The 25,356-nt window shown below is 40.9% G+C and overlaps 1 protein-coding gene across 2 annotated transcripts in view; it reads left to right on the top strand.

The window, feature by feature from the left end:
- Positions 1 to 25,356, top strand: part of RB195_006327 (uncharacterized protein) — a gene marked incomplete at both ends in the record, with an annotated part of 70,499 nt that overhangs the window by 29,577 nt on the left and 15,566 nt on the right. The window contains 21 exons of one of the 2 annotated variants that reach the window (XM_064179355.1): positions 59 to 147; positions 278 to 372; positions 438 to 509; positions 579 to 674; positions 748 to 815; positions 2,246 to 2,402; positions 2,461 to 2,600; positions 2,656 to 2,722; positions 2,999 to 3,185; positions 3,254 to 3,397; positions 3,457 to 3,545; positions 3,607 to 3,738; positions 4,418 to 4,501; positions 4,658 to 4,756; positions 4,813 to 4,914; positions 4,980 to 5,064; positions 5,132 to 5,289; positions 5,987 to 6,071; positions 6,551 to 6,701; positions 6,760 to 6,865; positions 6,941 to 7,102. In XM_064179355.1, the coding sequence (XP_064036316.1) occupies positions 59 to 147; positions 278 to 372; positions 438 to 509; positions 579 to 674; positions 748 to 815; positions 2,246 to 2,402; positions 2,461 to 2,600; positions 2,656 to 2,722; positions 2,999 to 3,185; positions 3,254 to 3,397; positions 3,457 to 3,545; positions 3,607 to 3,738; positions 4,418 to 4,501; positions 4,658 to 4,756; positions 4,813 to 4,914; positions 4,980 to 5,064; positions 5,132 to 5,289; positions 5,987 to 6,071; positions 6,551 to 6,701; positions 6,760 to 6,865; positions 6,941 to 7,102 (2,368 nt within the window). Of the gene's footprint in view, positions 1 to 58; positions 148 to 277; positions 373 to 437; positions 510 to 578; positions 675 to 747; positions 816 to 2,245; positions 2,403 to 2,460; positions 2,601 to 2,655; positions 2,723 to 2,998; positions 3,186 to 3,253; positions 3,398 to 3,456; positions 3,546 to 3,606; positions 3,739 to 4,417; positions 4,502 to 4,657; positions 4,757 to 4,812; positions 4,915 to 4,979; positions 5,065 to 5,131; positions 5,290 to 5,986; positions 6,072 to 6,550; positions 6,702 to 6,759; positions 6,866 to 6,940; positions 7,103 to 25,356 lie in introns of those variants that run through there. The other variant, XM_064179356.1, reaches the window with a different exon arrangement.

The raw sequence follows: 25,356 nt of genomic DNA, 5'->3' as shown, positions 1-25,356 counted from the left end.
CAAAACAGTCCCCTGCGCTTATCGACTGTTAATTGTCTTCCGAAAAATCTTATTTTAGAACGTCCATTCTCACAGTCTTCGCATTCGACAACGATGCACCACACAATGCAAACATCACATACCATCTTGAGGCAGATCCATCTGCAGGTTGGGCTTTTTTTTTATTTTTTTTCATGGCAGATGAAGTGAAAATATTTATTTCGCAAAGAATAGACAAGGAAGATTATTTTCTGGGGTATTTTTCCACATGATGTTTACCTCAATTAATTCAATTCAGGAGAAGAGTTCCAAGGTGACTCTAGTTTCTTTCGAATCCTCAATCAGCATTCTGGCGAAATAACACTTATAAGGGTTATACCTAAAACTGAAAAGGTAGAGACATTTTTTGGTCTTAATACTTGTTTCCTGCCGAATTCTCATCATGTTCGAATCTTTAGAAGGACAAGTTCGTGTTTAATGTCGTTGCCGATGACAATGGGATACCGGAGTCGCAAAGGACGACTGTTCAGGTAAAAAAAAACATCCTTGGGGAAGTTAAAGGTAGCTGCTCACAACTGTCAAACGTTTTTTTCTTTTAGGTTACTATCAAAATCCACGAGAAACAACAATCAGCTCCTCGTTGGCAATCGAGTACTGACTGTAAGAAGGAGGTGACAGTAGTGGAGAACACAGAGGTTTGTTATCGGGTTTCAAATCGTTCACAAGTCTTTAAGAAACTGTAAAAATAGTTAGATCGTACCTATTCAGATGAACAAGGTGCTTCTACGATGTCGTGCTGTGGCTGGGGACGGTTTAAAGAGCTCTATTGTTTACAAGTGGGTTTTGAGCTCTAATCGATTGGTCAGCACTACCAATTAAACAAAGTTCTGTAAATATTTTCACTCCCAACAAGCTTAAAGGCATCACCCCACGAACCTGAGGTGGTACGGATTTCAGGTGGAGTATTCGTATACGGGATAGTAGATTGTGAAAATGGGTGTGATTCCGTCCATTCCTCCCTGAATTCCGTAAAAAACGGCCCGGAAGATGCGGCACCGCACTGGGCTGGCGCGCTCCAATCGAACCTCTTGTATAAAACGGTGCGCCAAAACGTATGAAGCCGTATCTTCCGGGCCGTTTTTTTACGGCAATTAGGAAGAAATGAACGGAATCACCCTCCTCCCCATAATCTACTATCCCGTATACAAATACTCCACCGGAAATCCGGACCACTCCAGATTCGTGGGGTGATGCCTTTAAACAACCATGTAATTAAAACAAGCGAATGATTAGTCAAACAAGTATTCTATGTTGAAAGCCAGTATAGTATGTAAAGCCTGTAACTGTCGATGCTGTTCCGATATGCCTTATCCGGAATACCACGACACCACAATACCATACATAATACCAAGCGGTCCAGTGTGGAAACAAGTGCGGGAAATTTTCGGGTTCTGCTTTGTTTAATTCTAAAAACGTTGAAACGTGTCCTTGCAGCCGCCTACTGTTTTAACACTCTGACTTGATCATTTTTGATCCTGACACCAACATGCTTCCGATCTGTAGAGGTTACAAGTTGGATCTTGGGAAGTATCCGAAACAATGCATGTATTTTTTTCGCTCTGGAAGAATAGCAACTTAATTTGATTGTTCTTTAAAAAACCGATGCCGATATTCTACTTACATGTAGATATGCGATATCCTACAATACGTGTACGTAGTCCACATATTGTGGCAAAACTTGCATTATAAAATGTGAACCATTGATTGGTGAAACGAGGCCAGATACTTATGTTTCACTTCCCACTTCTTTAGTTGCCGGATTCAGTGATCATCTTCAGGTCACTCATTTGCATGTACATCATAAATCTTTCTTCGTAAGCCGAACTATAAAAAAATGTGAACAAATCTATAACAAATACAAAAGCATGTGAGCAAAAGACAGTGTTCAGTGTTTTATCCACATTTCCCTTGTTATTAAAATCGTGCCTACTATCCATTTTCCGTCAGGTGAACGTAGCTTTTTAGCAGCGGATACACTGTACTTTTACAGGAATTGTCCGGATGAGGTAACAGTAGGAACATGAAAAACAGCAGCAGCGAAGATGTTGAAAATTGTGCTAATTTCATGTTTAATGGACGAAATATCAATATCGGCTATGCCGGATACTCATTGTGTTCGGTCTACCGCGTAGTACCTTTGGGACGGGTTTGCTCGACCGAGCTGATGCTAGGATTTGAAAGCTACGGTCAGACTTTTCCTATTCAGACTGACCAACGGTGCTGTAAGTCGACCTGGTAAGCCCGACGCAAAATTTCGTCAATTCAACAAAGTTGAGGACGGAAGAGAGTGGGTTGAGGTGGTGATCATGGAGCCGCTCGACTACGAACAATCCCAAAATTACACACTCACCCTCACCGCAACCGTATGTTTAATTCTGACCTTCTTGTCTGCACATTTTAGAGTTCTGATGATTTTCACAGGATGTGAATTCGCACGTTTCGTCATCTCGGTCCTTTGTGGTGCTGGTTCAAGACGTGAATGATGTCGTTCCACAGTTCACCGTTGATTTATTCACAGGAACAGTGGACGAGGAGTTAACACCTGCAGAATATCTTGAGAAGTAAAACGATGAAGCATTTTGACATATTTGCCTTATTTTTCGTATTTCTCTTAAGATTTGGCCGTAAACCCATTACAACAGTGAAAGCAGTCGACTTAGACTCGAATGGACCTCAAAATGAGGTGCGTTTGAACTCTTCCAAAATATTTCCTTGCAAGTGATCCAAATGTTGCTGCAGAAATCAGCTAAACTCGTGCTCAACTTTTTTCAACAGAAATATTTTCTGTGCCTGTTAAAATACCTCGAGATACTAAAAAGTACGACTAATTGCTGGTTTTTCTTTGTGTTGATCGTATGGTTGATGGAAAATCTTGTTTTTGGCGCAAATTTTGTTTTTAGGTGCAAGCGAGACTTTCTCCAAAAGACAGTTTTCTCTTCATTAACTCTTCTTTATACAGGTGCACTACCGTATCCTGGACATACCGGGCGGGAACGGAGCGCATCTGTTCCGCATTGACGAATTAACCGGCGAAATATGGCCGAATGCCAAGTTTGATCGCGAACAGAAAGATATGTACATCTTAACAGTTGAAGCAAGGGACAATTCACCATCAGCGTTACCCGGAGCGATGGGACCTAACAAGGGTACGCTTTACATAAAAGAGCCATTTTGGAGAGCAGTATTTCCCTTTGAAAAGATAGATTTCTTGCAGACAATGTAAAAGTGCAGATTGTGATCGGTGACGTAAATGATAATGCCCCCTCCTTTGACGAAACAAAGTACATCGGGAAAGTTCTGGAAAACGCTGATCCAGGCCACGATATTATCACAATAAAAGCGCACGACATGGATAAGCGTACGTTCCAACATTTCTGCGGATATCCATGAAACTGCTTCTGAATTCATTGAATTCAGACTCCACCCTACGTTACGACGTCGTTGCTGCTCAAGGTGGACGTATTCCCTTTGGAGCTCGCACCGATAGTGGAGCAATTTTTGTGAAGGTTTGTAGTGTTATTATCCCCGCTTCCTGCAATAATTGAGAATCACATAAATTCCGTTCAGGAGCCCCTAGACTATGAACAAGAGTCAGTATATCATTTACGTCTGTTGGTCTCTGACGGACGTCATAACGCTTCTACCGATGTGTTCATCTACGTTGAAGATGTAAATGACAATGCACCAGTATTCGAACAGGTACTGTCCAGAACATATAGAAATATTTGCTGCCCCATTGTACTAGGCAACGGCGCTTTAGAAGTTTCTGTGGAAATTTTTCTTAACTTGGATAAGTTCCTCTCCAGTCCATTAACCTATGTAGATGTAGCAGGTTTGGAATCAAATGTTTTCGTCCGAGTGGGCGCGACGCGGATTTCGCAACGCACCCTCTTTCTCTGTAGGATGCGCACTCCTTCTCCAATTGGAGGTCCCTGTACTCCCTCGGTTTGACGCATCTGACGTTACTATCTCTAAGTAACCCACGCTTGAACCTCCTAACTTAGGAGTTCTTTGGGGAAGACTGGAAAATCTTCATCCTCCACTTACATTTTGAACAAGGATTTTATTTTATGAAGATATGAGTCGCTCATTCTCCTCTCAAATCAGAAAATGTTGCAACAAATTGAGAAAACTTGCGCAAGGAGAAGGAAGTACATAAATATAAAGTTTTTCTACGAAGATATGCACGTACTGTGGATATTTTTTGTCTTCAGCGTATCCCATGCTATTGAGCCTGGTCTGAACAGTGAATCAGTGATTGAGTAGATGAGTGAGTGAACGAAAGCGCCGAAACGTTTGCTGCTAATAAATATCAATACCAATCCTGGCCACTGGGCAAGCAAATCAAAAACAAATGAGTGAACGATTGTTGCTTTAGCCCAGCTACTCTACTACTATCTTGGAAGAAGACCCGGACATTCCTAAAGTGCTCTTCCATGTTCGAGCCACCGATGCAGACAAGGTAGCAGTTTTTATCTAAAAAATGTTCGAACTGCAGACAACTAGATGTAATATATGCTTGAAGTGTGGATTCATAGAACTCTGCGTTAGACAATTCGAATTAGAAACACTGACTTGATCGAAGTGACTGGACACTGTGCTACTTTTGGCTTTACAGGATGAGAAGAGCCGTCGTATCGTCTATCTCCTTGAGGGTCAAGGTGCTGGCGAATTTTTCCGCATTGGTCGAGAATCGGGCGAAATCGAACTTATAAAGGTTTGTTTACTGCACATTTTGCTACTTTCCATTCAATTACTACAAGATGCATATAGGCCTTGGATCGAGATCCACCAAGTGGTGTTCCTACTTGGAATTTCATTGTCCAAGCAGTTGATGACGATGGTAGAGGGCTTATCGGATATGCGGACGTGCAGGTATTTTTTACTGCCCTTTTTTGAGTAACTCAGGTAATTTTCGAAAGAAAAAGGATTGTGTTCAGGTTAACCTGAAAGACATCAACGACAATGCTCCTATATTCGCAGACGATCTCTACGGATATGTGGAGGAGAACAGGGAGCCACACAGTACAGCTTTTCACCAACCTTTGGGTTTGTTAAAAATCAGCAAAGGAATTAACGATCTGTGCTTCAGCTCGCGATGGAGTCTACTTCATGGATGTTCGAGCGACTGACTACGACGATCCGACGACTGACAATGCGAAACTCGAGTACAGCATTGTTCTCAACAAGGAGATAGATGGTGTGCCTATTTTCCGGATCGATCCGAGTTCAGGGAAAATATTCGCAATGGTATGAGTTAACTTGGTAAATCAGAGTAATTAAAACCACCCTTTTCCAAGCTTCAAAAGAATTTGGTTATCTTGCTAAGCGGGTCGATTTTCTCAGAGATCGTACCGTCAAAATCAATTATCGGCCATCGGAATCGATACGAGGCTAATATAAGAAATAAGGATAGTTGCATAGGGATCGTCTAGGGCAAATGATTGCTGTGATGTTGAAGAGTGTGCCTCCTATTTAAAGTCAAAATCAAGTCAAGTCAATCAGAATTTAACTTCAAATTTAAAGACTTTAAACTTTAGATTAAGTTCGAAAGCCCCTACTACAACTTTCTTATTCATTTTTCTTCTATCATGTTCTAGTAAACAAACGAGAACGCAAGGAGTCCTACGGGAAAGCTTTCATTTTCTCAGAGAGGCCCTATTGGTATTTGGTTAATTGAGTTTTTCATAGTTTCAAAGTGGTAGAGGAGGGGATGCGAATCTGGATAGAACTCGAGGTTCCAGAGCACACTTCAATTCCACATTTTTCGTTTGTTGTTCTTCTACAATTCAGCACTTAATCAAACATTCCTTTCTTGCCGGCTCATCTCACACCTCTCAGTGGATCATCGTTTCTTTTTCATTTCAGGATTTACCGTAGTTACATTAGTTTATGTGTTCAAGTAGTAAACAGTAAGTAGCACCCACCCATCTTTTGTTCTGTTCAGCGAGCCCTTGATCGTGAGCTCCCCTCAGAACGTGAGTTTGTCATCGAAGTTCGTGCAACTGACCGAGGAACTCCTCCACGAGAAGGTAAGACATGCTTTTTCTGGAACATTAGATGTGCTTGACGAGTGTATAGATTTAAAGGATAGCAGCGAAAATGCCAAAAAGCCGTACAATTCCAGGAACCAGAAGTCTTAGATCACACAACCATGCAACGATGCAACTCTTTACACCGTTATGACTCACTATATGAGAACGCATTAGGCGAACTTGATCACTCGTACAAGAGTACATAGTTCATTTTTCGGGTAATTTCACCACTAGTCGGCTAGGTGCACTTTCGTTCTATCACTCTCACGAATGTAAAGAGTTGCTTCGTATGGCTAAGTGAAACCTCTGGTACTCCTGAGGCTACTGATTTCTAGATTTATTACTCGTATTTTTCGCAATTCCGTTGACATTTTTGAAGACGACACCGAAGATCCCACCTAGTAGAGGAGAGAACAAAACATCGGGGATTTTCGCGAACGCAGCCTTCAACATACCAGAACTACATCTACTTCTAGGTGCCGCTAATGTGACGATAAAAGTGCTCGACAAAAATGACAATACACCATCGTTCGAGAGAGCGCAGTACGATGCGATCGTTGCCGAGACGATGCCGGTCGGTTCAGCAGTGATCAGTGTCTCTGCTACTGATCCGGATGATGAGGCGATGTATGCAGCTCAGCTTACATTAATATTTCGAATCCAAACGGAAATTCCCTACTTTAAGAGATAATCTCTTTACCTACACATTGGCCGACGACTCCAAATATTTTTACATGACAACAGATAGAGATTCCAGTGATTCGTATGTTGGAGTGCTTCGCGTGAAACGGGTGAGTTCCCTCTTTTTTCCTGGGAAGATCCAGACTATTTGTTTTGTGGAACTCAATTGTTAACGCAGTTTCCAGCTGTTCAGGCTTGTGGATCGAGGGTTTCTTTACAGGATGCATGCCTATCTTTTATGTGATGTCTTTTCTTTGCATGAATTCTGTGGTCTTTGTGAATTGGCTCCATTTATTCAGTCGTGCAGCGACTGGATTTTCAGCGTTTCCACTCACTTCTGGTTTTGAGTCCAAACATTCCAGAACGCTATCTGATATTCAGTTCTCATTGTTATTGACATTTACCACTATCTTGGGAAGAATGAATCACTTAGGAAAGGTGCTTATTTTTTTCGAGGCAAACTTTTTCTTTTCTCTTCTTTTCTGAGCTAAACATCCTTCAGTAAACAAGTCTGCTAAGAGGGGCCGCTATACGATTAGCTATAGTTGAACCTAAAAAAACCGAGTTCCTCGCTTTACTTTCTCAGCAGAGTCTATTCAAACATTGAAATGAGCGTTAAGTACAAAGAAACTCCGTCAATATATGTATTTTTTCAAGTCTAACAGGACGGTTTTTCAATGTCGTTATCCATTTCCCGTTACCTATTTTCAATATTGACGTCGATTCATTTAAACGAGCCGCAAAACTTTGCTTATTTCTTTCTGAAAGTAGAAATATGCGGTGTAAAAGTTCGGAAAACCAGACCAGAAAATCAATCAAATAAAGAAACTTTTTTTCCAGAAGTAAGGTCAGTTTTCCATCCATTTTTTTTAATCGTGACCTTATAATCGTTTTCTGTTTTGGATATCAAATATTAACGAAGCACATAAAAATAACACTGTAAAGTAAGCAACTGATGTTTATTTTTGTTTCTGTCAAAAGAAGAGTTTTTTGGCTTCTTTGAACGTATTCAAAACTCCAATGATTTCTAAGTATGACTTTATCTTGCATAACTGGATGAATTCCAAAGGTGCTTTCAAAAATGTTGCCCTCAATCCAAGTAGTTTTTGTGTAACTGGTCACTGTAAGGTCAACACAGCTCTTTACGTAGCCTTTTCATTTTCCCCAGGCCAACAGGTCTGCTCTCTGAGTGGGCCAACTCCGCATCTCATACATCCCTGCGGATTCGGGGCATCAATAGAAGTAGAGTTGTCCTCGGCGGTTATAAAAACACTACGGAGGTTGGGATGCTGTTCGCAAGTTAATGCATGTGGACACAATCCGCTCGTGCAGCTTTCGCCAGTCCCGGAAAGCGAACGCGGTGGCGCATCTGCCAGATCCCAGGCCGATTAACGCCGAGTAACTTTACGCTTTTTAAGCTTTTCAGAGCGTAAAGTTGTTGAAAATCCATTCATTTCTGATTTTCCTTTGGCATACAATGCTCATGTTCTTAAAAATACTGAATTTCAGTCCCTGTCTATCTATAACCATGCTTCAATGGGTTTTCAACCCGGTTAGAGGTCAAAGGAACAAAAATAGCAGGCTTAGGTGGGAAATGCCCATACTAGTGAAATTCGGCTTAGTTTGAATTTGAAAGTCTCTTTATTTCCCGCCTCTTCGTGAGCACCTGATGCAATCCAATGAATCGTAAACTCTTCCGGAACAGTGTATGTTTTTCGTCGGTTATTGCGCCGAGCATTGCCACAGTAAGTACGTGCCAGTCCGTACAAAAGGTTTTGTGCTCACAAACCAGACTTAAGATGTTACTTCTCAAGCGAGTAATGCTCAGAAACTTGTTTAGAGATAGGCGCAACGATGAACGGAGCAGAAAAATCCATGCAGTTATTCGTACTTGCATGTTACCGCTTTATCTGAGTCATTTCTGCCTCTGAGAGACTGTAATGATTTTTTCTATATTCAAGAAGAACCTGGTTTGTCTAAACCCCATCGTCATATGCTCTCCTTCATTTCGAGAGTATCACACAATGACTAAGGATTCCGGTTTTCATCATAGGATGCAAAGACGTTCGCCGTCGTATCACACTATCCGTCTCGTTCACCGATGTCGATTATAGCGTTTCTTTTGAATACCCCATCGTAATCCTCTCATATCTCTTTCTGGACCTCCGACTTACAGTATCCTGGACTGAACTTGTGCGAATTGCCTTGAAATGCTGTTTTGCTATTGTCAATGAGTCGACGCTTCGTTGAGATTCAAGGATGAGTTTCAGCTGGGACGTTTTGTTCTGCACTGCAATAGAAAGACTCGCTATGCTGACCTCTCTGATTTGATATTCTTAGCTAATGACATGCAGCGAGTGCTCGAGTGCCATCATCAACGCTGCTTAGGCCAATTATCGCCTGAATTCTGATTTCCTCCGACTAAGTGCTCTACGGAGGTATTACGGGCTTAGGACGCGTCAACCCCGCTTCCCTCATTCTTCTGTACATTTATGATTGCATCTCTCGTGACTGTTATCTCGAATCAGATTTTTCTACTTCTCTCAGGAAATGACTGCTACTTTCCGTCGTCGATACAGTATTTTGTATGTAAAATATGTAATTTATAAAAATATGTGTTTCCCTCTGGAGGTGCCCTGTTGGTTTTTAATGACAGGGACGTTTCGCGAGCAGAGCTTTTACGAAAGTGTCATCCTCTCTTGTTGGCTGTGGTATCATCCCTACACGTCTATTATGTTGGATGGAAATTTTTCCCTCAATTCTATTCCCTTTACTCTGAATCCTATCGGAAATCCCTTCAACTAGACCCACTTTTAGCAAGTTTTATTCATGCTTTTTACTTCCTCCTAAAATGACGGTGCAGCGCATCCGATGTACGTCCATTTTCCAATTAACGTGGAATTATCCTTTTTTGGTAACCTCCTTCATATAGGCCAGGTTCTCGACTCGAACCTAACCATTAAGGGTAGTTTGAGAGAACGCAGTAATTATGCTCGAATCCCTGAGAAAAAGAACGTTGGAATCGTGCTCATCTTCAAAAGTGCATCTGATGCTACCGTCACCTTAAATCCACATCTCCATTTATGCTTCACCTGACCTCGCGTGTTCACAACGGTTAATTTAATTTGAAGACTATTACCGACCTAAAATTAGCATAATAGCACTTGTGTTCCGCGCTGACCTAGTTCCCGTACCCATTTACAGTCTGACATGGTTTGAAGTATGGGTGCGAATAGCGAAAACAAATTATTCCATAGATTGTCAAAGCATTTAACTACGTAACGATACACTTTCACCTTGAATCTGCTTTGGGCTTCTTTTTACGTTCTTTCTATCTTGGACAGGATCTCAATGGAAGAGGATAGCTTTTGGAGCATTGGACTGTGCTACTAAAAAGTGATGGAAGAATACCCAGGTACACTTCCCGGATATTCGAGCAAAAAGTGGTTTCCTCTCATACCTCCGTGAATGGTTTCCTATCCTGCTGAGGTGGCCTTGAAGCGATCTGGCGATTGTTTCGGATTTCATCTTCAAGTTCCCACCCCCAATTATAAAATTGATGCGTCAGAAAAACTGATTGTATGGTGACCGCAGAAGTTGGACAACTTTTCATTATTGTTCTGAATTTATTCCTTCTCTCCATCGTTCTTGTTTTCTGTCTGAAGCTTTAAGAAGAATGTATAATATTAAACAATAAGAAGATGCCTGCTCTTGCCAATCTTTTCGCCTTTCCATGGATTTCGAGGAAATCCCTTATCTCTCTACCTACATACGCGCAGTTTTATATGCATTTTTGCTCCTACTTATATTTTACCAGCTAGAGTGACAAAGAAAGTGGATCAGGAAGTCGCAACGGCAAATAAAATTGAAAAACAAACGGAAATCTTGGACAAGTCCTCTAATTTCCCTCTCTATTTGAACCGTGGAACCGTCCGAATACTTGAATTATCGATTCCTAATCTTATCCAATATTTCCACCATTTTTTCTTTCTCTGTGTGAGATTTTGGAGAGTCATGGGTGGCCCATCTCTTTTAGGTTTTGCACATTTTGACTCTCGCAGTTTCTTGACGTTTTTATCACCGTTCGTGAGATTCTGGCAGCAGCAGCAAACCGCTTCTGCAATCGAAACCTGGCCACCTGCCGCGTAAGGTCGTCGTCCTTACGGCCTCGTAATAGTAAATCGATGTGAATCCTAGCTTCGGCAACCTTATTACATTTTGAGTACTCATGCATAGGTCGACACGACACGCTTTCCTACATATAAGTGCGAATGTCCTATGGATTCTATTCATGCCGTTGCTCTCTACACGCCGAACGCCTCATTTTGTTCCTCATTCCGGCGATAACTGTTACTGTGACCTAAATCTCTCAACACATGATTTTTTTTTTGTGGGGAGAGGTGAAGGTGTGAGCTTTCGACTCAGAATGTGTGGTCTTGTGGTGCAATTCTATTCCGCACTTCTAGCAACGTAGTGTTTCATTTCATCTCAGGTAGTAGCGCGTGTTCCGAAAGTTTATATCCCGTTTCCGGCATCAACGAATAGCTGCACAACTCGTAATGAATGATTTATCGGCGATCGCATGCGAATTCTTGTTCGCTTTCATCATTTTCAGCCATATGTCGCAGCGACGTTAGTTCTTCCCATCTTTTTTCGATAGCTTCCAGCTTTCCTTTGAGAATCCTGTTCTAGTCCTCTCGATGTTTCTTCACTTTCTTCCTCCCACCTATTTTTGAAGACTTTTTTTTGCAATTATTTCTCTTCACATCTTTCTGGCAGGCTTTCGATCTTGAACAATTCTACGTTTATCAGGAGAGTACATTTATCGGATATGTCAATACAAGAACGTGAAAAACTGATATCCCTGCTTTTCCAGAGCGTCATATCTGTAGTACAATTTCTTTGAGGGTGCAACGAACTATTGCTAAACCCCTAATTCTCATCGTCTTTCTCCAGATTATCCTAGAGTTCAAACATTAAGCGCGGCAACGAAAATGAGAGTAGAAGCAAGCACTTGCATTCAGCATACACCTCCACTACATTTTGAAGAAGTAAAAAAATCTACAGAAAAGTGTGAAGGTGTTTGATTTATAGGTGCGAGTAATAATTGACGAGGAACGTTTGCCATTAGTTGCGCTCACTCAATCGGACTTGAGACAGCTAATATATTTTAAATTCACTATGGAACGTCATTCATCGAAGTCAGATCGAGTTTGATAATATACTGAATAACTAGTGAAAAGAAGTTTCAAATTAAGTGGCTTTTCAATGCGTAACTAACAAGATCTAGAACAAGAACATGATCGGGTCGACTTTATAGGTTACGTGACAAAGCCGAAACAGTCCAGATACCCTAAATCATTGAGAACACAATTACGGATGAACACAGAAAATGCAATAATCTTTATTGCATTAAAGTCATCTATTGAATTTGTAATTGTACTTGTAATTTATCGGGTAACCAGTGGACCAAACTCACTGAACACCTCAAAATTGGTAAAATCTCTGAGAGTGATTTACTAAAGTAAATAAAGTACCTGGCGTTAATTAATTTCCCTGGGATACGCCAACACGCCAACATCAACTCAGACTCGTTTGAGGATTCTAACGCGTGTCTAATCCACATAATGACTCGCGGGGGCGAGCCGACGTATCAAGTCAATCGATGAATTGGTACCGGACCAGACTGGTACTAATTCATCAACACTGAAGAGATGAAATGCTTGATTGGTCCTGGGCCGCTTCCGAACCATCGAGTCGCAGGTAAACCTACGGCAGGACACCCCTCCGACATGGGATTGATATCAACAATGAAATCTCTTCCAAAAAGTCAACTCTCCAGGTATATTCCCTCATCGATGGGACATACAGATGAGAGACAGATGAGAGATATAATGATAATAGCGGACAAGGAGAGTCAAGGGTTCAAACGTCGACGATTTTGTTCCGCAGGGCTGCCGCGACGCATTGGACCCTCTCCTCCGGTAAGCTGAGACGCCAGAGTGCAAATGTACGGCAAATAGACACCTGACGCAAAAAACGCATCGCCGTTGCACGGTGCAACAAAAGTGCCAACATCTCCATTGTTGATTTAATGAGTGAATAAATGAAATTTAATACCAGCGAAAAAATGACCGTATCTTCACACCACTGTGCCAACAATGTCCGAAATGGACTACAGTTGGTTCCTAATCGGTGCTCTCCCTCTTTTGAATCTTGAATTTCTTTTGTCCACCATTCGTGATGAAGAAGAGCTCTTGTACTTTTAGCCGGGCTCACCTCAACGAATGAAGTATTGCTTTAGTTTTTCTTAGAATAAACTCAATTTTACCATAGATGCACTAGCAAAGTTGATTTATTTTCCTGAATTGATTGGGATGGCGGAAATTAAATGGGCCAAACGTGATAGCACCACTATTGAGGTGGAACTATTTTAGGAAACGAAGAAAATCTTATCAAGTCGATTTATTTCACCAAGTTCACATGACAAATTCGTTGGGCTGACAAGTATTTTACAGCAACGAGGTTCTTCGAGTTTCGAGTAAGACAGCGGGTTGTTTTGTTTCAAAACAGGCTGTCTCTCCTCGAAATTGACCCTTGGAGAAATGTTCAGATATTCATTTCTTTCTAGGTTAATCGAATTATCTCTGTGAATACGCTCGCATTTTTTAGGGCTCAACAACATTAACCGATTTTCCAGTTACCACTTAAACTCGCTCAAATGAGATTTTAAACAAAAGCAAACAGACTTGCGCTTACTGTAGAACTGCAGGACACATTGGGAGTTCGGAGCAAACATTTAGTCATTTGAGAAAGCAAAGCATCAGATGATGATGAGCATCTGATGAAAAAAGGCTGGAGAATTTACTGGAGTTACAGAAAAGTCCTAAGGTTGGGTTCCAGAGATCGACAGAAATTCACAGTTAGCAGCGTCACTGTGGATTTATGTCTTCAAGCGATTTTTCGAGACTTTTCGTAACACAGTCGCATTTTCTCCTTTTAATTTAAATGCCTCTCTCCACAGAAACGCTAACCTCTCCATACTAACTCTGAGAAGTGTTATTGGAAACCTCGATAATCCATCATAGATTGGTTCTCATTGCCTTCAACAAATATCTTATTGTTACGAAATTCTTTTCCTGAGTAAGTGTTAACCAATAAAATTTTTGGTTGTGTTTGGTCGTTTTTGGAGTCACTTTGACCTTCGCAGAATCCCATTTTTTTCAGTTATGTGGAGAAAATCAAACTTTGGACCTGAGGTATTTCTCGTTGAAGCTTTCCGTTTAAAGTTTATCGTGTACATGAATTTCAAATAGCTCTTCTTATATGACGTTATTTGAGTTTGGACTTTTACATGAGAAGTGGGAAATACAATGACTTCTTCTTCTTTTTTTATTTTTTTTTTGGATAACCTTTGGATATTTGGAAATGTACTTTTTCTTAGCACCTTCTCCTAGGTGTTACTAGAATCCGTAATATTAGGATTTACGTGTTGGAAATATTGTAGGATTTCCATTTTCGACACTTTCTAGGGATTCTGTTATTTTACGATCTCGACGAAAAATTCAAAGCTGATAGATATTGCGAATTTCTGCGATGGTCGCTCTCATTTGTCACTCACTCAAACCCCTCAGTTTCGCTCTCTGTTACCTGTGTCCCACCTCACGCAACTAGCAATGCTATCAAATGACAATTAATCCATTCTGCCTGCGTCTCACTCCTACTTATCCACTCAATAATACTAATGCTATGTAAATGTGCGATGCGAGGCGACGATTGATCCGTTTCATGCGAGGCACCACATTAGGACATTAAAATTTATGGAAGGTCGTTCGTACCGTTGTGTTCGATACCTTGCCGAGGTGGTGATGAAAGACTGAAGACCGGTCATAGATTGCCGGCACTAACACCTTGAAGAGGGCACATCGCAGCTAATCGAAGTCCCTTCGTTCGTAATCTGGATCACCACGGGTACTCATGTTCCATGGATAACCCCATTGGCATTGTGATGGCCTCAATGCTCTGTTCTTTGTCTGTTTTTAGCAAGCACTGTGCCCAGTAAATCAGTCATGTTGTGGGCAATAAAAAGTAACGATAAGCTGACATATGATACGTCTGTTCTGACCTTTTCTTTTGTCCTTTACTACATCAACTATGAAACTTAATAGCGCAGGTTCGTTATGTCGGCTATTCCTGAAACTAGTCGTGATTGAGCTTTTTTCCCATCAAAATGACTTCTACCATGTGCTAGAAGTCAGAGTCGGAACTTGATGTTTCAATAGCTTTTTCCCCTTGACAGTCTAATTGAACTATTCATTTGGATCGTGTTATATTGTTTATGGGTCCTGTAACAAATCGCTTCTACATCAGTTGCATTAGTGAGATTGCGCCAGCATTAACTTCCTTAGATTCTAATAAAACTAATTATTCTTGTACTTTCTTCCTCTCAACGATTGACATCGTACTTGCAATTTCAATAAAATACTACTTTCCAGAATTTCTTCAGTTAGATCTTAGAAGCCATTACAAGTAAGCATTTTGAAAACAAAAACAGTAATTAATAAGAAAGAAGTTGAAAAGTTTGATTAACAAAAAATTTTAGCAAATGTTTAGTCTGTATATCTCGTCCGTGCCATTACAAGTATACATTTTGAATGCAAAAACATTACTTAAGTGAAAAAGGGAAGACAATGGAGCAGATTAATTGCAAATTCGAATATCACAGCAGTAGTGTCGTGGTTGCTCTACTTTTCGTTGATGAAGCGAATCATTCCACTTTAATTCCTTGTTGTCACCATTACTATTATTAATATTATTATTTATTAACAATAATAATTATTATTGTTATGGTTATTATTACTCCACCTATTACCCACAGTTAGGTACTCAAAGGCAGCTACAGTTAGTCACTTGGCAATGTATATTTAACCGTAGGGATCAGAAAAATTGTGAAGAACAAGTCAGATCGCATTTCTTTCTCTTTCTCTTTCTCTTTCTTTTCTTTGCCATACATTTCCTTCTTGATCTCCTTGTTTTTTGAGTTTTTCCCCTTCAGATCCCCTAGTCCACACTTCGTGCCTTTTTTGTTGTTTTTTTTTTTCAAATCCACTCCTTTCCCATTTACCGTCGAAATGTGAACATGTAACATTTCATTAGAAATGTGGCTGATTCGACTTCTCTCAAAAATCTCTTGAGCCTTCGGAAAGTAATTTTTATGTGGCACACATTCAATGCGTTTTCTCTTATATTAGATTTAGGAAGTTAGCGTTCAAATTCCAGCGGTAAAATCATAGAATATCGTGAGACTATGGCGGATCTTACTGTTCGAGGTGACTTTCCGATTGTGGTTACAAAAATGGTAACCTTCCAAGTTTCTTCGGATCCCCTGACAGCATCTCTAGCTGCCGTGCAATTTACTGTGGCACGAATTTCCATTATGAATGGATATGTGCTGTCAACGTCTATAAAAATCTATCAAGAGACCCCTCAAAAACTACTGTGCTGTGCTATTTGGATGAGTTGTTGAGTGTTTGTTATCTGTGTTGAACACCTCACTTTATTCCCCATCCCCATTGAATTTTCTATTCTTGGAGGATTTCGTAGTCTCTTGAACTGCGTTGGCCGGTTTTTAAGTCGTAAAAACGAGGGGTGAGTCGAGCTCAGTCAGATACCAATGGACAACTGCTTGTGAACAGCCGATCCATTTGTTTGCACTGCTTCCCGGACCTGATTGATACGTTACGAGTTTCCGGAGCGATAGCTTTCTCCGGGTCGACCTCTACGTAACGAATTCCACCGCCAAACACCAAATGCTGGACATTTTCCCCATAGATCACTTATGAGTTCTATCTTCGATCTTTGTTCCTGGATTGAATCCGAGCTGCTTAATGTCACTGCTCGCGTCGTGAATTCAACGGTTATCTGGCTTTCAGCAGATTGCTTCCTCCAACTTTCAGGCGGTCAAAGTCGCTCCTTTGGTCCCTCTGAGTGGACCGTAATCGCTGCACCTAGCAGGTGTCAGATCTTCTTCCTGCCTTTGTGCTGGCAATAAAAGTTGCTTCGGTCTTGTTTTTTGTGTCTTTCGAATGGTGCTAGTTCTCACACAAACGTGGATATCCACCTCGACAATGAGGTGTCGTATGGCTGTGGCTGACTGCTACTTTTGCACAATTATTTCTTTGAGTGTATTCACCCTTCCCATTCCAAAAAAAACTACAGAGCTGCTTCTTGTTCGGTTTTCGACGGAACACAATGGTTCTTGTTCGCTTCTTTTGCTACTTGAAACACGAGATGCTGGCTGCTATTGTACATTGTACACGAACGAACCCCGATGAATAATCCGTTGGAATTGCGCAACTTGCGCTAGGAATTACGCGGATTGATTGGCAGTTTTTGCACTGTAACGCACACAGTGTTGGCTGTGCTAAGCTACAGTATCCCTAAGGAACAAATGTCGACTTTACGAGGATTGAAATCCTTTTCAAAGTTGTTTCGGAAGAAGGTGGAAGTCCTCTCAAATAACGTCACTCGATGTTTGCAGCTCTTCTCACGAATGCTTAGTCGTAATCTAAGCGTCTAAATTACGCACACAAATTTAAGTACATTCGTTCCTTCCCATCCATTTTTTTTGCTCTCGTGTCTTGAAGCATCGGTTTTCCGCTTCTCCTTCCATTGTTGCCGATATTCTCGCATTTTTGTACTGTTACGAATAGTAAGTTCTTTTTTCCCTACACGTAAGCTGCAGTGGTATTTTGACCGTGCTCGATATAATCGTAGTACTCGGAAGTCACTGTTGTTGGAAGTCCTAGGAGCGTTCTGAAACCCGTCGCGAATGTTTTGTCTTTGAAAGCGCTCCTACCCTGTAGGCGATTCGTCGACTGCTTTTTTTTCTGTCAAAATTTCGTTAGCTTACCAAGCCATGATTTGACTGTAGCACTTCTTTAGTTCGAAACCTTATTGCATTTTTTTACTCTCGGAAAAACTGTATTTCTTTATTTGCGCTCTTGTTTTTGCTGTATAACGTAGCTTTCCTACATAGAATCCTACAGTTTTATTCATGAAAAACACTTATATTTTCATTACTTACTAAGCAGGACTAGGACGAAATTCGAGAAAAAAGTGAGGGATACCAAAGACCCTGTAGAATGCAACGAATGATTCGCCTTTTTTTGCAGAGCTTTGTCTCCAAAAGATTGCGAAAGTTCGTTTTTTTCCCCAGATGACTGATGTTTTGTGGATACCTCCGAGAATCCACTGCTATTGCACGGATTTTCTGCAAGAATCCTATTCGCTAACATTTGATGAGTGCTGTCGCTATCGTTGTTTGACAAGAATAGAAAAACACGGACCTCATCGACTTTCGCTTTGAACTTCTTACGTAGCTAGCTCTAGTTCCACTATTTATCCACGGAATCTCACTGGCGCCTCCGGCAAAAACCTCGTCAGCACCAACGGATACAACAAGTCGCTTCCTCAACGGACGAGTACGAATCTCAGAAGTGCAGCAACCCATTACGGAAGATAAATTTGCAAGGATTTTTTTCTCTTCCAGTTTCGCAAATACTCACTTTTACCATTACGAGTCTTTGATTGAATCAGGAGTTATAAAGAGCGGCTCCCATGCAATATATATATATATATATATATATGTATTTATTTTTGTTTTCTAACATCTAACTGAAACTCGTCCAGAAGCAATTTCCCTGCATCCGTATATAGAAATAGAATGTTTGAAAAAATTCATATTGCAATTTTGTAACTTTATCCACAGATCAGCACATTTTCGAGATTTCTTTTAAAGTACAGCACGCTCCGTATTCATCTTTGCTTCAACTGTTTGACTCAAAAAGAGAAGTTCCTTGCTTTTTTCTACTGTAATCGGAATCCTTAAGTGCAAGTTTTTTTTTATGATAAGGAAATTACTCCGTACGCGTCAGGAATATTCTACGTCCCCCTTTTAGTGAATGTCCTCGATCTCGTTCTGAGCCCTTTTAGGACATTTATCCAGTACCAAATTCCAATGAAATTATTCAATTTCTCAAAGAAATTTTTTGCTCGGATCCAACTAAACTGGATCACTTGGCATTTCTTGCAACTGAAAACCCTGATCGAAGAATTCATATCGAGTTTACCGTGTGAGAATGCTAGTTGTTCGCAAAGAGTGACTTTTAAAATAGATCAAAATGGCCATCGCACTCTTTTATATGATCTGAGTCAAATCTCAAATCAAGTCAATGGAATCTTTCGAATTGTAGGGGAATCATCTGGGAAAGGGTTTTTTCTGAGAAAAAATGAGGTTTTATTTTGGAGTGCTAGGGTCTTGACCACAAATTTGAAAATTATAAAATTTCAGTGGTAGAAACGCAAAAAATTACCTAATCTATAAGAGTTGCATGCTTTACGTAAGCCCTCATGTTAGTCATACGTTCTTGTGTTGCTGTTTTAATTGGTTAGTTCTTGCCTCTTCTGACTTGACGACTTCAAATGATCACGTATACATACACCTCCATTCTTTCTGAACACAGCACATGTAGTCATGTGGAAGGGCGAAAAGCTTCGCCGAACACCTCATTTGGAAGGTATCGTATGTGTGAGAACGCTTTGTGACGTTACCACGACCTCATTCGGTGCACCGCGCAACAAGTGGACTCAAAGACTGACATTTAGAATGTTCATTCACTCATGCATTCTCACATAAGCGGCACAAAGGTCTTTTGCTGAGGTCATGGAAAGTGTCCTTGCCGGTTGTCTAGACTCGTTCGCTCCAATCGCCTTAAATCTCCGTTCATAATCGAAGCTGTCGTGCACACACACACACTGATTCACACCTTGCGCATCTCTGCACAGCAAAAATCGCCCTGACAATCGTCCTTCATTTTTTCTCCTTAATCTTTCTTCAATGAACTGGAAAAATTCAACGTGTTCTATCTTTCATGCACTTCTTGCTCGTTCAATGTCCTAAAAAAGTGAGATTTGTGACGATTTGAAGGAGGAGAGGATGGGCCGGAGTACGGGGACAGAAGTAGATTTTTCTATTTTACAGGGCCTCAGTAGCATTTTTTGTGTTATTATTTGGTGCCAGCTGAAAATCTGAAAAACAACAAGAGTGAATGATTTTTTCCTCAACACATTACATGCTACTACTCGCATAGGATACCTTCTCAATCGTTGTTGTTTTCACCATTTCTGCAAATAAGTAAATAACAATAATCGGCAATCTATACAGAGTATTCAATTTCTTCTTACCATGGTCGTTAAGTGTTGTTGGGAAGAAGTTTGGATAGGTAGTAATACTACTTCATCTTAGATTCTGTAAATTTGGTAGCTTGAATGTATCTACCCAACTCACGATAATACACGAAGTAGGCTGCACCTCCAACCGAAGAGCCCCGAAATCCTGAGATGTAAGGTACAATCAACCAAAAAGGTCCACATTAGCCTCCTTTCTAATGAACGTGGAAGTTCGCGCTGTTCTCGTTCTTATTACTCAAATTTCCAAAACCTTTCAAGCTCGAATGACCACCTGCAATTCTGCCTTTTCGCAGTTTTGTAAGGTCATGTGGCAGTAACGCATTCGTTTCTTATTTGACGTAGATAAGAGAATCGAAACTTGGGGAACCCTGTTTGAATTGAGGAAATCGGAAAAAAGGAGTATGAAACATGATGAAAAAAGTCGAGAAAAAATCCTTCACTTCAGAATTGATCTCAGATTTTAGATTAAATATTTGATATTTCGAGTCCTTTCAGTTTTATTTTTCGAACGAGCGTAGTCCAATTGAATGAAATTGATATCATTTTCGAACTCGAGTTTTTTCATAACTAGACGACGATCTCTGGAAATCTAGTTAGGAGCCGCGGTCATATATCGTTTAACTGTGTGATCATATCCATTAATGTCCTGCAGAATGATCCGGGAGCAACACCGCAACAACCCTCCCTTTTTCACTTGGAATCCAGTTTTAACTGCTGCAGTTCTAGTAAAGGCTGGACCATCTCATAACGTTAACGAGATTTTTCTGAGATTCGTCGGAGGGGAATTCAGGTTAGCTGTGACATATATGTAGGTTACTGAAAACGTTACTTCGTCAGCTGACCTCCATTCTTCTCTCCAAGGCGAATTCAGGGCCAACAGTCATGCAATTTTCGATAGCTGTTCTTCGAGTAAAACGAAGGCTAAGCAGCCGGGCTACGGTATCTTTTTCTCACTCAGCCGGCCGATTAGATCTTGACATCGGTTACCTCCGTGCGTATATGACTCATCTGTTCATCCTCAAGGTAAACTCGTTTGCCATTTCCTGTGCAAACAAATCGATGTGATAAGCATTATCGACGTATCGAATTACGTTCGGACCGGGACTGCCAGCTTATCAGCACGTCGGATCTCTACGTCGACTACGTGACAGCACCTCGTGCGTCGCATAAAGCGAGCGTTGTTTGTTGGTCCTCGAAACATCACTTCCCTCACTTCACGCCAGTCGGCTCTTAGCTTCACTGACCATTACCTTCGTCGCCGAACATCAACTCCCATCGCTACTGGTATCGCTCGCACGCGGACTTGTCCACTAGCCCGCTCAATGACAGAGGTTGCAGCACATCACTCATCCACAACGATTTAGGGTTTCCTCGAGGAGTTGTTAATGGCCGAGAAAGAGCTCTTTGAAATGGTACCTCCTCTTTAAACACCGTGAACCGATGCTTGGCTTTTCTTTTGAATCTTCGCTTAGTCGCTAGGTATTCTGGCGCAACCATCACTTCGCCCAATTCTTCCAGAGTTGTTTAATGTCCCCACTTTTTTGCATCGAAATTTAATTTGTTACAAATGACTTCCACCATTAAGAACTTTTTTTTATGGTAAAAGTCATTTGTAACAGCAATAGCCCACTCTTCCTGCGCATAGCACTAAGCATATTATCGATGAGGTTAATAATTAGATACGACGTAATGAAGGAGGTTCTCAAATATCAGGTCATTTGAGCGAACGAGGTTTGCTTTTCGATCCACGAAAATGAAGACTGTCCTCGAGCGTTTAGTACTTCGAAGTGAAGGAAAACCCTTAACTACCACTGCTGCTCTTAGATTGAAGGTTTTTTTTGGATAAACAATTTTTCAAAAGGTAACTGTATAGATATTTCCAATTTTTCGTTTAGAATTTATAAAATGGTCCTCTTTCAATGGCCAGTCTAGTCGTCAGCCAGCAAATTTAGCAAATTTTATTTAATACTCTTGTTGGAAGTTTGCCAAGGATACTAAGGAAAAAGAAAAAAAAACAGTACAGATGTTTCAGATGAACTGTACATAAAGATAGCAAATATAAAATAATCGCAATTTAAATAATAATATAAACAGTAGGAAATAATTTAAGTTTTGAAGAGTTCGCGTGGGATGGTTAGGACGTTCGTTCGCAATTGATATTTTATTATGGTCCATGGTCTCCGATGTTTGTCCATACTCATTTCATTTCACCAAAAGAATTCGGAATAAAATCATCCTACACTCAAGTACGCACCTGTTACGTGGTCCAGTTCCCTTGTTCGATTTATCTGTTCCTTCCCTTTCCTTATGATCTCATCCGCACTCACCCCGTGACCAAGATGGCCATGATACCTTGCTAGAGCGTCATTAGACTGTCGGAGCAAACCGCATTCTTAATCTTCGTACGTCTAAATGTCTAGAATAATAAGATAGAATAGGACTTTTCAGAATCGTCATTTGATAAAAATGATTTATTATTTTATTTTAGTTTCGTAACCTCTTAACTTGGGTACGAGCTAACGCACGTCAAAATTAGGTGGAAGACTAAAAGAAACGCTGCGAAAGAAAGAGTCCAGCTCGGCCTTCTAATTAGGGCAACTGGTTAAAAACTCTTGTTTGCCTGTTTGAGTCATCGTTACATAGAAAGGGGATAATGCATTTAAACCACCACAGAATATGTATGCATCTAAAAACTGCGTGACTCATTCCGAATCAGTCTGGTCCCTGTTCAGAAGTCCTCTTGAATCAATACACACATGCATACACATATATGCAAGTTCATGGTTACAGTTTGAGGCATGCTTTTTCGCTCAGCGACTGATTCCTCAACCGCACTCCAATTCCTTTGTTCGTGTTTTTGCTGAACCTATTGTTCTGGCCGTTTTTGTCGATTTCTTACTCTTCTACTCTTTCGAACGTTTTCTTTCACTTTTCCAACTCTTTCTGTCATTGTACTCCTCACTTCCGCTCAAAGAAAGCTTCATAGTTCTACGTAGTTGGTCTTCACCATGTTTAATTTTTGGACGTTCAAACGCTCATAAAACTTCACCGCAACGCCGAACTTTGTATGATTCTGTGTGCATCCGAAGGAGTTAAGTCCCTGAGTCGGATGGCCATCATTTTACTCCCCCGGGGATTTATCGGGATGCCACTTGTGGCCGCATTGCAGCGATTGCCTCACTCAGAAACAATCTTTCATTGTTTATTCGGTCCCTCGGGGGCGAAGCAAGTGCGCTCACATATACAACCTTCTTGTGTGACGACGTTGACTCTTTGTGTCCTGGAGATTCAGCCGCTTTTGGCCACTTTCATGCGTAATTTCATTTATATACATCGACGATACATCCTAGCTGACTCATCCGGAACGGGAACGAATCATCACACCTGTGTGCACGCACCGCCCACACCTTCTTCCTGTACTCGGTAAATCTTCGTCAGCCAGCCGGCTGGCCAGTCAGCCCGGCTTTCCGTACTTGCGGTGTGGTCCTCCAAAAGCTGACACTTCTTCTAGAATACTAATTTTGCATTCCTTGCTCCTTCTTCCAATGTTTCCGAGTGCTCATAGCGCTTTGGCGCATTGAAAACGGCATCCATAATTACTTCCTGTCGCTAATTGTGCCCTGCGTTCCTCTAGTTCCATTTATTACTTTTCATCCGTATAGTAAGCATACTTAACGTAATGACAACGGCTACGTCTTGCTACGATTTTCTGCATCATGCGATTCCTATAGGCGCGCAACTAGTCTCGGAGTTCCTCACTGCACTCCGTCCATAATTGCGCCACCATTTGTAACGCTAAGGCAATGCTATTCCTGGACTTGGAGGGAGGGACTAGGTATTGAAGTGGTTGCACTATTCACATCACACAATTGACAACGCACAAAATGTTCGACTTTTTCCTTCGTGAGCCTCAAATATTCCTGCTCACATCTAACAGAGTCCTGGATCACAAAGCCAGTTTGCAGATGTGTTTTCATCCAGAATCCAACCCTGGATACAGTGAGCACCGTGGTTGTCTCACATTAGGTGACAATTATTCCAGGAATCAAATATGCTATCAGCATTAGTTTCGGATTTTCTTCCTTGTTTTCGCTTTTGTTTGCATGTGTTGAGGTAATTTTCCTTTTTTGGATTTTTGCTACGTAATTTCAGCTCTTCGTATTTTTCCTTACTTTGATCTGCCAATTCTTCTGCTTTTTGGAAGTTCAGACCACTGACAAATAGCTGAACTAACAATCATTTATTTGTAATCGGCTCATAAACCGGGATTGTGTATTAATCAATAAGACGATTGAATTACACATCCTTCCATCATCAGTAGGTTGCTCGATTTCATTGCAACTTAAGTCTTGGGGTAAGGAAAATGCATACGCCCATTTGTAGCCTTTTTTTCTGCTCCTAGTACCTGTTGTTTTTAGATTCCTCCATTAAAGTATTTAATTTTTGGAATAGAACTAGATATTTGCACCTACAAATAATGAAAAACTCCTGTGCTCAATTATTTTCGCTGTTAAAGTTCGAAACCAAAACTACCGAGTGAGCTCCTGAATCAGGGTAAAGCGTTAGTGGAATAGGTCTGACAAGGTGGTACGTTTTGAAGTGGAAGTGGTTTTACATGAGTCCTTCGCTATTTTAAAGTCGTCACTTACTGAGAAGCGGCCGTTCACGCAGAGAGAGCTGCCTTGATGCTTCAGACAACCTCAACTTCCTCCCGAACACCCCTTGCCGAGAATGACGACTCTTCCCAAAGTGTCAACAAGGAAGTTGATGTACTGTATCTAAAAATTTCTACCATACCTCTCGAAATAAGGTCAAAACAGCCGGGACCTACTGCGAGCGAAGCTATGTGGAGCACTCCAAGTCGATATAATTCTTCTGAAACCAGTCGATCCCCCTTGGTTAAGGTTCTGAGTCAATAATTCCACGTACGACAATTGTTATTCGCACATCGCAAGTGTTTAACATTGCGCTAAGTGCTATTGAAGTTGTGCAAAGGTTCCTTATTGCCTTGACCAAGACCCGTTCGGGATTTAGCCAAAAAGATGTGAAGGTTGTTCCCTTGTCAAATAAAACTTCTCTCAAAAATGACCGGTCTTGATTTTCTGTTGACTTAAACTGAATGCAAAAGTGTTTTAGAATGATGTTATCAAAAAAAAAAGTACAAATTAAATGGTAGGGATGAGGAAAATTTTTGACATCAAATTTTTGAGGTTGATTTCTTCGCCGTAGTTAACTGGATCCAAGACCTATTTTCCAAATATCAGAGGAAAAGTGCGAAGCGATTCCTGCAAATTCGGAAATGAAATGTTTATGACCACCGGATTGATCGGTTCACTCGACAAAGCAACTC

This window comes from Necator americanus, chromosome I (genome assembly GCF_031761385.1).
Source record: "Necator americanus strain Aroian chromosome I, whole genome shotgun sequence".
Taxonomy (NCBI): domain Eukaryota; kingdom Metazoa; phylum Nematoda; class Chromadorea; order Rhabditida; family Ancylostomatidae; genus Necator; species Necator americanus.
The sequence above is the reverse complement of the archived record's forward strand: the minus strand, read 5'-3'. Positions and strand labels throughout refer to the sequence as shown.